At 41.7% G+C, this 11,817-nt stretch overlaps 1 protein-coding gene and 1 long non-coding RNA gene across 4 annotated transcripts; one reads left to right on the forward strand and one right to left on the reverse strand.

The window, feature by feature from the left end:
• The first annotated feature begins 2 nt into the window (after positions 1-2).
• On the forward strand, positions 3-10,025 carry LOC124284611 (vitelline envelope sperm lysin receptor-like). Of its 3 annotated transcripts, XM_046720718.1 has the most exons (10): positions 3-146; positions 2,607-2,659; positions 3,011-3,050; positions 3,881-4,056; positions 4,261-4,415; positions 4,966-5,111; positions 5,897-5,984; positions 7,233-7,386; positions 7,554-7,605; positions 9,733-10,025. In XM_046720718.1, exons 2-10 carry the CDS (start codon positions 2,609-2,611, stop codon positions 9,993-9,995), a joined length of 1,125 nt encoding a protein of 374 aa, XP_046576674.1. In that variant the 5' UTR covers positions 3-146; positions 2,607-2,608; the 3' UTR covers positions 9,996-10,025. The 3 variants fall into 3 exon arrangements, with proteins under 3 accessions (XP_046576674.1, XP_046576673.1, XP_046576675.1); XM_046720717.1 differs by lacking the exons at positions 3-146; positions 2,607-2,659 and adding an exon at positions 2,726-2,839; XM_046720719.1 differs by lacking the exons at positions 3-146; positions 2,607-2,659 and adding an exon at positions 2,730-2,844.
• On the reverse strand, positions 3,730-11,764 carry LOC124284614. Its single transcript, XR_006900596.1, has 3 exons — positions 11,664-11,764; positions 8,963-8,968; positions 3,730-3,740 (listed from the first exon to the last, which is right to left on the reverse strand). It is a non-coding gene; the product is annotated as an uncharacterized LOC124284614 (long non-coding RNA).
• Positions 11,765-11,817: the final 53 nt, after the last annotated feature.

Below are 11,817 nucleotides of genomic sequence, written 5' to 3' on the forward strand. Positions count from 1 at the left end.
ATTGGCTGTCACAAATAATCTCGTTTTGTTAACCTATCACTAACACCGTTCTAAAGAAGCTCGAAGGCATAAAAGCATGAGGCAGCGCATGGATTTTTCAGGCGTCCGCTGTCCATCGCGTGCTAGGCAGAACTGAACATTTTCAGGTAACACTAACTTACAGCCATTTTGGATAACATCTTTTGATTATTCACAAAATGAAAACAATAATGGTTGCCCGTGTCGTCGATTCTGCTATCAAAGAAATTAAACTGATCCAATGTGAAGCGCTCATGCATACTTCCACGGTCGTGTATTACGTTGAAATATACAATAAACATTATTTTGACTACACGACATGTATACGGCATAGGACAGAACTGAAGGAATATGAACTGATCCGATGTGAAGTGCCCATGCATATTTCCACGGTCGTGTATTACGTTGAAATGTAGGGGAGACCGGGGTCAATTGTAACATTTTTACTTAAGTTCTTGTAATTCGATATTAGTCGACCGCTCACAAAGTTTATCGGTACTAACTAATACATTGGCATCTTGGCTCTAAACCTCGGAGTCATTTAAAGTTCACGATCATGTCGTTACAAAGTCAAAACGTATCAAATGCAATGACTGCAATTGTAACAGATGGATGGGGCAATTGTAACAAAGAAGGTTCGAACGTAAGAATCTGTTTATTTTCCAAAGACAATCAAAATGAAATGTGGAAAGATGTTACCTTGATCAATTGAGGTGGATATGGATTAACATTGAACCTTTGTCACCATCGACATTAAAAATGTTTTTCGTTTAAAATTCTTGTTTTCGTATGCACAAAATATATAATACAAAGACTAACACCAAAATCTTTCACCGGAGGGCTGATACTATCAACATTAGACTGAAAATGTTCTAATATGATGAAACTAGTAAAGAACTAACATAAAACCGACATCATAATTTGCTTCATTATCATTACATAAGGGAAAATTACATGGGGGCAGTTGTAACACAGTGTTACAATTGCCCCCGATGCTAGTAGCCATGTTTCATGCCACGACATATGTTAACAACGTTGGGCTTCTCAAATATTTCTACTTCAAAATAAGTCGTTATACCTCAATTTTACACATGAAAAGTTAATTTGATACCAAGCAACATTTACTGCATTAAGAACGTTTTACTGCGTTTTTTGAAAAATTTACTTATGTAAAAAAGGATGTTTCGTCCACTGTATCTCGCCATGAGCGAGCAGCTGAAAAACGCCCGGATGTGTACCGCAGGAAAGCAAAGGAAAATAACTCTACTCACCTACATTATGCTTGAGGGAAAACTTTTAGAGTAATCGCCTTTACAATTGACCCCGGTCTCCCCTACAGTAAGCGTTGTGCACAAAGTTATTTTGACTACCCGACATGTATACGGCATAAGATAGAATCTTTCATATATTGTCTAGTTGAAACTCATTGTAGGATCGTATGGTCTTGTTCTTTGAGTAACTTGTGTTTCACACACAGGGGCGTGTCACGCTTAGAAACAGCGTTAGAAAGACATATCTATAGACCCTACCCTAGAACCATATAAAAGGAAAGGGATGTAACGACAGAACCACCTCTCCTCAAATATAGATTTCACCACGTAAACTATTTTTAAGGCCCCGCCCACATAGGTGCTGTCAACGTGGATGATAGCTGTTTTCGGTGAGTCGTTGCGTATAACTTTTGAAATAATGATCCGATTGTGACCATTTATAGCTTTTTTTGTAGGGAAATTATGTCGCTTTCGACCCGTAGGCCTCGACTGGGCCTTAAAAAATAGTTTACGTGGTGAAATCTAACTTTGATTGAGGAGGGGGTGGTTCCGTCGTTACATCCCTTTCCTTTTATACACTAGTAGTTCTAGGGTGGGGTCTATATACCTGTCTTTTTAACGCTGTTTCTAAGCGTGACACGCCCCTGTGCTTTCACATGTAACAGGCTGGGCTAGGCATGGGAAGCCTCTGTGAGCAGTTGGGGTGGTTTTAGGCGAGTTTAGTCTGTCATCCTCGATAATCTGCAGGGTAAACGTTCCGATAAATCTGAAGTATACCCTGGAGATTATCGAGGATGAGTCTCAGTGTTCTACTTTATTTCCCCTGATATCTCGAGTTCTTATTTCAATGTGTTTCTCACCCCAAGCAGGCGGCGGAAAACTTATGTAACGTTTTTTATTAAATTTTAAACTTTACATCACTTTAGTCATTTGATTAATTTATGATATATTTCGGGTCGCTTTACTTCAGAAACAAACATGCATATATAGTCCAACTACATGTATATGGCGGCAGTCGTGAATAATCGTGTTTGGACCAGACAATCTAGTGACCAACATCATGAGCATCGGTCTACGCAATTGAGATACGTAATTGACACGTGTCAACCAAGTCAGACAGACTGACCACCCGATCCCGTTAGTCGCCTCTTAGGACAACCACAGGTTGCTGAAGGCCAATTCTAACCCGGATCTTCACGGCTAGAATCTATTTGTACAAGATTGCCACAACCGGTTGAACACGATTTTCTAAAGTATTAAAATGTCTCCACTGGGCTAGGTTGTTTATTACATTTATTTCCCACTTGACTGTTGCAGCAATGGCACCGACTTCAGCCGCCATCACCGTCCTCCTGATGTTTCTGTTGCCGGTACGACTTCCAGGGAGACCGGGTGGGGGGGCTCTAGGTTAGACCAGTCTAATGACTGTCCGATCTAAATTAAAATAGGACCAGGACCACCTTATTCTTTTAGTCTGTCTAATGCATTTCTGCGTGATGCTGAGAGCCCGCCCAAAGCTGTTTTATGAGGATTTTCGAGGGGAAACTTGGGTGAGGTAAAATGCAAATGTGTAGAATCTATATTCCTTTCATAAATCATGTTTTAAAAAATAACGGGTAATTCGGTCTCGATTGGTAAACTGGAGTAAAATGTGTTATATTTTGGGGGATCACTTCCCTTCTGATACTGTTCATGTGGAAGACATGCTCCTGATGTTTCAGCGTCATTTGGTGGCTATTCCTCATCACTTCATAATGAAGGGTGAGTAACTTCTTGGTTCATATTGAGTCAGCTAATACGAACTGCATCATAGGAGTGAGTGAGTTTAGTTTTACGCCGCACTCCGCAATATCCCAGCTATATGGTTGCGGTCTGTAAATAATCGAGTCTGGACCAGACAATCCAGTGATCAACAGCATGAGCATCGATCTGCGCAATTAGGAACCGATGACATGTGTCAACCAAGTCGGCGAAACTGACCACCCGATCCCGTTAGTCGCCTCTTACAAGCATAGTCGCATTTTATGGCAAGCGTGGGTTGCTGAAGACCCATTATATCCCGGATCTTCACGGGTCACTGCATCATAGGTCTTATAAACTGACAACATGCCACAGTGAGATAATATTTAATCTTCGTTACTGCATCGCCTGTTTGCAGCCCGCGGTGTTGGTTAGGTAGCCTACTGGTGAAAGCGTTCGCTTGTCACGCTGAAGGCCCGGGTTCAATTACCCACATGTTACAATGTGTGAAGCCCATTTCTGGTGTCCCTCGCCGTGATATTGCTGGAATATTGCTAAAAGCGGCGTAAAACCACTCGCTCATTTTAACCCACACATCGCGGTTTGTAAGGGCTGGTATTTAAATGGACACGGTCGGCAAGATGTTTTCGGATATCGAAAACCACACAATGACTTCACAAGAACCAGCACGTAATTAGGTATAGTGATGAACTGGTGTCTGGATATCATAGGATATCGACGACTTTGTCCTCTTGTTTCAGCTTTGTAAGACCCTTATTCCTCACTTCAATCTTGAACCGCCCCCAATATTGAACAGGACTTGCATCCAATCAGATTCCTTGTTTTGCCAGTCGCTCCGGAATGTGGTCCTAATGTGAAGAGTGTGGCGAAGATCAACATCGTCACCGATCTGCATATAACGGGCTTTGCCAGGTGCAAAGATGGAAAGAAATACGAATTCCGTTCCAGCAACCGCGTGAACCACTTTCTGGAAGTCTCTTATGCGGGATCTGGTTGTGTTTTCTTTGTGAGTGGAAACATAAATAAGAAATATTCTTATATTCTTTGAACTTTGCTAACGCTCTGCTGTTCGTTCCAGTATCTTCAAATAAAGACCTTTCTTGGAAATATTCCCATCGACGACTGAAACTTGTTTGACCGATTCTATTGTATGTTGCAGTAACTAGCGTTAAGGTTTAATTAAAATGAATTTTTAATTTATATGTAACAGAAAATGGACTCGTCTAACGTGTATACCGTCCCCATTTTCATCCAATGGGGGTCGCCCGCCAGTCCACTGCAGACAAGTGAGGAACAGTACCAAGTCACGTGTACCTTCGACAAGAATGGGGAAAGTAAAAGTGGTTCTAAGATCATTACAGACGCGTGAGTAGATCGTCTTCTCTCTACATGTAGGTCATTAATTTATTATTTCCTAGGCATGTGTCGTGCAGGTGTACCGCCCTACCGCCTGCCAGAGTCCGGTGGTTCGAATGCCAGGTTCACATCCGTATTTCCCGCGTTTTGTCAGCGTTTGCAACCAGCGCCTGTATCGCTCTTTCACTCGAGCCTTCAGAAGTGATGTCAGGAGTCTGTTAAATACTTAAACATTTAATTTCGATTTTTGATGTATTAAATGACAGGATATAATTTGCATCAAAGTGGAAGCAGTATTCAAAATGACCGTAAATTGTTCGTTGTCCTGTTGTCTGCACCCAATTTGTTTCCATTATTTGAAGGCATGGGTCACACCAGTTTAAGCTGGAGACCCTGGTTCGGTCCCCCACATGGATGCAATGTCTGGTGTCCCCTGCCGTGATATTGCTGGAAAATTGCTAAAAGCGGCGTAAAACCAAACTCTCAGTATTTCGTTTCTGAAATACCAGGTAGGATAGTTGTCCAATCGTAACTTTTAAGCAGTCGGTTAATCTTTCAGACTTCTCGCCCCTCGGGAGATTCAGACAAACCTTGGGCCCTTGGCCAAATCTGGATATACCCTGGACATGACAAACGTACTGGGGAACGCCCTGCCCAGCACTGTAGACATCGGGAGGATGGTGAAGCTAACGGCAAAGTCAGATGGTAAAGGCATTTGTCTTGTACAAGATTTGCTCCAAAGCCAGATGTTCGAATTTATGATAACCATATTATATATTTGTTTAAACGGAGAAAAGGCTGCATCCTGGCAAACATGGATTTTATTCATTACTGAAGTGGGTTATTCGATTTGAATGAGAAATACATTTTAAAGTACTTTTAAATAATACTTAAGGATATGTGAAATGTTGAAAGGATTTCTATTAACCAAATAATTCGGCCCGGTGCATAAACCTCTTCATGAACTTCCTACATTTCTTAAACCTTTAATATCTTCTGTTAAGCTGTATTCCAAGATATTTAAATATGGCTTCTTTGAAACATTATTTTCATAAGCAAATATTGTTGCCGATCAATATACGTCATTGAAGAATTACATACACAAGTTGAAAAAAATACAAGTGGATATATGGGTTATGTTATAGTGTTTGGTTTTGTCAGTAACTTGAGTATGTATGTTCGCAAGCAAAGTCAGAATTAATTTGTTTACTGTGATTTATATTCTGTAACGTACGCAACTGGAGCTCTAACGAGATGTAATGTAACCGATACATAATGTACTAGCCTCACTGAATGGGGGCGGTGGGGTAGCCCAGTGCTTAAAGCGTTCGCTAGTCACGCCCGAAAACCCGGGCTCGATTCCCACATGGGTACAATGTGTGAAGCCCATTTCTGGTGTCCGCCGCCCTGGTATTGCTGGAATGTTGTTAAAAGCGGCGTTAAACTAAACTCACTCGCCCCTGCGTAATGGCAGTTTGTTTCTTCCAAAGGACGGGGTGGAGAGTCTGGACTCAGAGCGCTGTCATGTGATGTCGTTGGAGTCAAGACTAACAAGAGATACTCCATCCTTAGAGCTGGGTAAGCAACGGAAGTAAACATCAGAGCTCCGCAAACCTTCAAAATAAAGTCTGGGATGGGATTAAAATATTAAAGAGTTTGTTAGCCCGTAGCTTTGAACGCTTCTAACAGTTAGAATGACATGAAATATTAAACGACCCTTGGCCGTGTTTCTTTTTGAAATTGGTTTAGTCTTCAAATTATTGTCCATCTAAAGAAATATTCATTCGGTTATTTTATACCTAAGTGTTACAATTAATCATGTGCAATAAGCATCATCCGAAATATGATTTCAAAACGAAGCGCATGTTTCATAACACTACCAGTTTCTTTTCTCCTTGTCAGCAAGTGATGTGGCGTTCAAAATAGGTTATTCACGATTAGTCCACCAACCAGACCTTTGTTCCTGGATATATATATATATATATATATAACTCGTATTGTGGCGTTTTTCCAATGGTGATTGTATCTCCCGCACTTGAAGGTCTTGGGCAACCCATGCTTATCGTAAGATGCGATTGGGTAGCCTCGTGGTTAAGGCGTTCACTCGTCACGCCGAAGGCCCGGGTTCGATTCCCCACATGGGTACAATGTGTGAAGCCCATTTCTGGTATCCCACGTCCTGATATTGCTGGAATATTGCTAAAAGCGGCGTAAAACCCAACTCACTCACTCACGTAAGATGCGGCAAACGAGATTGTGTTGTCAGGTTCGCTGACCTGCTTGATGCATTTTATCATACGCCATCGATGCTCATGTCATGTCTGGTACATGTTCGACTGTCTGTAGGCCACCATAATAGCTACCGTATTGCTGTCTGCAGCGTAACAGTAACACATTAATTCATGTCCACTTTACATGGCAGAATCTAGTCTTTCTAACCCTGTGACTTGTGTAAAACTGGAACATCACGTCATTGGACTGTGAAGTGAGTTTAGTTTTACACCAAACTCAGCAATATTCCAGCTATATGGCGGCAGTCCGGACCAGAAAATCCAGTGATCAACAGCATGAGCATCGATCTACGCAATCTACGATGACGTTTGTCAATCAATCCCATTAGTCGTCTCTTACAAGCATGGGTTACTGAAGATCGATTCTAACCTGAATTTGGATTATGAATCATATGCGAGAATAGTATTGCATATTGCATGGTATGGAAACGGTTTACGCATTAACTTTCATCTAAACGTGACAGGGCTGCTATCTGAACCCTGCTTGGTCAACATTAAAGGGGAAAGGATGCTTGTTTATGATGTCGGGTTGCAGTTGCGGTGACGGTATGATCTTCAACAAGACTGCTGGGTTCACCACCAAGGGCCTGACATCCATCAGCCCATACTTTGCCACCTTCAACCTCTTTCAGGACGAAGAAGTGTTCTTTGACTGCAACTTCACTCTCTGCAGAAAGGCTTGCGATGGGGTGAGACCGTCATGCTAGAAGGTCTCAATTGTAATGCCAGTAAAACGACGTTTAACTATATTTTCATATTAATAAACATAACGATTTATTACGTCTTTTGTTATTTCAAAGTATGTGAACTGTTTTGAGGAAAGTGTAATCGTAAGCCTTACTCTTCGTGTTCTCAGAGTTCCTGTGCTACGGTTCGCCGGAAGAGATCAATGGACAATGATCTGTCTGGTAGGTATTTCACCCGTTTTGCTTCAGTTTACGAACGCTGTTCTATTGATGATAATAATAATGCCGAGACCCAAACACCCTTCTGTAAGGCCACTAAAAGTGTCTTGGGTAATTGTGTCTAGGTATGCCAACGATATGTTGGCCGTAGTAGGGCTGGGAAAACTGCGGGAGATGGGATTGTCTTGAATGTTTTTTTTAAAATACATGGTTGACTTGGTGACGTTCCAGAGAAGTGTGTGTTCAGTCATTGATAAATATGATGACGCCGCCAAACAATTAATTTGGGTTAATGTAATCAGATTGTTGTCGAAATATTGGTGCCAGATCTCTGACGGCATGTTTCGACCAACGAGGAAACCCTTAAGAGAATATATGAATACTATAAATTTTGAAATCCACATGGCAATGTGCTTGCACATCCACGAATGGATACTCCGGGTCAGAAAAGAATCCTGTCCCCTTCTTTGATGGACTCTTTTCTGTTTATAGATTGCATGACCCTGGAATAGTTCACGTAAATTAGAAGGAAAGACAAGTTCGTATCTTCAGGAAAGACCATATTGCTGTAACTGCTATTATGGAGATTCACAACAGGTCCTGAGCACCTAAGGCTTATCACTGAAATTAATATCTGAAATTATTACGTTGTGACCTTGACTCTGTCTGAATGTGGTGACGTATGCAACTGTTGATCATATTACAGTACAACCAGAAATTATTGAGAATTTAAAAATTGTAATATTTTTATTTTTTTCTCACATTACTCACGTATTAAATGTGAATATTAGCAGAACATAACTCCAGATTCAAAGACAGGTGAACAGTTAGTATTTTGTCAAGTCACCATGGGCAGCAATGAAGGCTTCAATGCGGCGGGGCATACTACTGATCAAAGAAGTTACAAAGTCGTGGTCCATGCTCTCCCAATATCGGACCACCTCTTCTTTCATTTCAGCAATATTTGTCAGATTTTTCGTATTGACTTTCCTTCATAAGTCCCCAAACATTTTCTATTGGATTTAGGTCTGGGCTATAGCTTGGCCAATCTAATAATGTCATATTTTGGGTCCGAAACCAGGCCTGTGAATGCTTTGAACGATGTTTTGGGTTGTTGTCCTGCTGGAAAATCAAAAAATTTCCATAGAACACGTGAGCAGATGGAAGTAAATGTCCCTCGAGAATATATGTGTACCGCTCACTGTTCATATTCCCTTCATCTACACAGAGGGGCGTTGACCCTAACACAGATATGACACCCCACACGTTAAATTTCAGACTGTACTTGGGCGCTGATACAAAGGTTTTTCAGTATGTTTGGTCCAGAATTTCAGTGTATTAGGAAACAGCCACACAGAACTTTCATCTTAGAAAATCACATTGTCCCAGTTAAATTTTCTATGCTGTAAGCACCAGTTCAACCTTCGCTCCTTTTGTTCAGATTTCATGATCGGTGATGGAATTCCTCGTCTTTTCTGCCAACCCATTGCATGCAGCTCAGTTGTAATTGTCTCCTTACAGACAGCCACAGTTCCTCTATCAATCATATCCAACATTAAGATTTCTAAACGCCTTCGTTTGTTTTTAGAAACAAGAATACCAAGCCGCCTCCTGTCACCGACAGTCAATTTTCTGGGCCTACCTGCGCCTCCCTGGTGCTCAATGCCATATCCATTTGCAATATTTTTCAAAACACGATAAACAGTGGACAAAGGGATGCCTGTTCTACATGAAATAATTTTAGCTGATCTGATGTCCTTGTTATACTACTCTAAAATCAACTTCCTCTTCTCTAAATCATCCATACTGAGGATCACTGAAAATGTCGTCGGCTAGCAAGTAAACAAAGGGATAACTCTTCACAAACTAATGAAAAGGATTAACAGAGTTGTCTCTCTTGAATGAAACCAAGCACTTGATAGCTGGTCAAGGTTGTTTATACTAGAAATCCAATTAAACATGTTCCAAAAATTCTCAAATTCATACTATATCAACCACTGTTTTCCTGCAACTTCATTTACTTGAATCTGACAGCTTTAAACATTCAATCAATTATTGTAACGTTTCAATATCGAGAGCACCTCTTTTTAGGAATAGTATCGACTACACTCATGTGAACTTCTGTTCCAGGAGAAAGTATCAACGGAATCGCCTCAAACACTGTCAACGTGAACGCCTACGACGATGAGCTTGTGGGGATATTAGACCCTAACGAACCCTCACCCTGCAGGAGTAGTGGGCTCTGGAAGGTTCTGGTAACCATACATTGGGAGTATGTGATGCTGTCCTTGTCACTAACCATCACGTTCCTGATCGTCATACTGGTTGTCAAGTCGATTTCAACAAGATCGGTTGTTAAGGAACCAGACATGAAGCCCACTTTACACATGTAAAGGATGCCTATTAAATCATAATAGACCTGATCGTGGTTTGTTTTCATCAAGAACTCAAATCTTATCCAGAATTAGATTTGGTTTTCTAAATGACCACTGTCAACGATTGGAATGCTGCAGTGTGGATCCCTGTGCCTGCTTAACAAACCATACATTAAGATTCGACCCTTGGCTGCATGGTGAGCTATCGTCCAGTTAAGATAATAAACCTTTGCTCTGTTTCACTTACAGGTGAATAGGACGTTAACTTTGTTGAACTTCAGTGGCCATACAGTTCTAACTATGCATAGGGGCGGTGGGGTAGTCTAGTGGTTAAAGCGTTGGCTCGTCACGCCGAAGACCCGGGTTCGAATCCCCACATGGGTACAATGAGTGAAGCCCATTTCTGCTGTCCCCCCGCCGTAATATTGCTGGAGTATTGCTAAAAGCGGCGTAAAACCAAAGTCAGTCAGTCAGTCTAACTATGCATACTTTTGGGGAGTACTCGTGAAGAACCAGGTTAGAATTGATCATCAGTAACCACGGATGTTGTGGCGTTTGTCCCATGTGGTGGTTGTAATCCCCGCCCTTGAAGGTCCTGGGCAACCCATGCTTATCGTAAGAGGCGCCTAACGGAATCGGGTGGTCATGCTCGCTGACTTGACTGATACATGTCCCCTTGTCCCAATTGCATAGATTGATGCTCATGCTGTTGATCACTGGATTGTCTGGTCAAGACGCGATTCTTTACAGACTGCCGCTATACAACTGGAATAATCCGGCGTAAAACTGAACTCGCTCACTTTTTATGGGTACGACCAGCCAATGCAGTTACTCGCTATTCAGGCCTCGTTTAGGTCTGACGGCAACCTATGCTCATTGGACCCGGATTTTATCAAGGTTAGTCAGCCGTGCTCGTGGATTGACCGGAAGGATTTGCATAAAACTTATTTCACTACAGTACTGTTCAAGACATATAGCTGTAGAAATGAGATACAACTGAGAACCACATAGTGGTGCAGGAGTGATCAGCCATAATGTTGACTGTTCTGCAACCACACACGCACAACTACATGAAAGATTAAAGAATTGAGTCTGAGCCAATATGAACAGAAGCTTAGTTGTATGGGGGACTAAAAGTTGTGAGCATACAGGAGAAAGATCGGTTAACGAGCCTGTGGCGATTACAATTTGGCCAGTTGATCAATGATGACTATTCTTAAAAAGTGACCATTATTAACGTGTGAAATATATCCCAAGGTAAACTCATCCATTGCTGTTCAGTCCCTGGTTGTTTTGTGGTGGTTTGTAGTCTTGTGCATAGAGCTCAGGTCACAAATCAGATGAAGTTTGATAAGGTTAGGTGCAGAGATTCCTTGAATGGGTGACCCTGTTTGGCAGCTTGACTCTTGTGACTTTTTAGAACATCAGCCCTGCCCCACATGGAGTGAGTGAGTGAATTTAGTTTTACATCACACTCAGAAATATTCCAGCTATATGGCGGCGGTCTGTAAATTATCATGTCTGGACCAGACAATTCAGTGATCAATAGCATGAGCATTGTTCTACGCAATTGGGATAAGATGACGTACAACAGTCAGCGAGCCTGACCACCTGATCCTGTTAGTTGCCTCTTACAAGCATGGGTTACCGAAGATCAATTCTAACCCAGATCTTCACGGGTCCCACATCAAAGAACATGTGATACATGAAGTCTCACCTTAGGCAAGGTTGGTTTGTTCAAACTTGCCTCTGTTCACCCAGCAGAAAATGGGTACCTGATGGGATAAGTCGTGTGACTATTAACCTTCTAGCGACTCACAGGCAGTTTGGGTTATCCTGG

This window comes from Haliotis rubra, unplaced genomic scaffold (genome assembly GCF_003918875.1).
Source record: "Haliotis rubra isolate DU_JTF1 unplaced genomic scaffold, ASM391887v1 Scf34, whole genome shotgun sequence".
In the NCBI taxonomy this organism is placed as follows: domain Eukaryota; kingdom Metazoa; phylum Mollusca; class Gastropoda; order Lepetellida; family Haliotidae; genus Haliotis; species Haliotis rubra.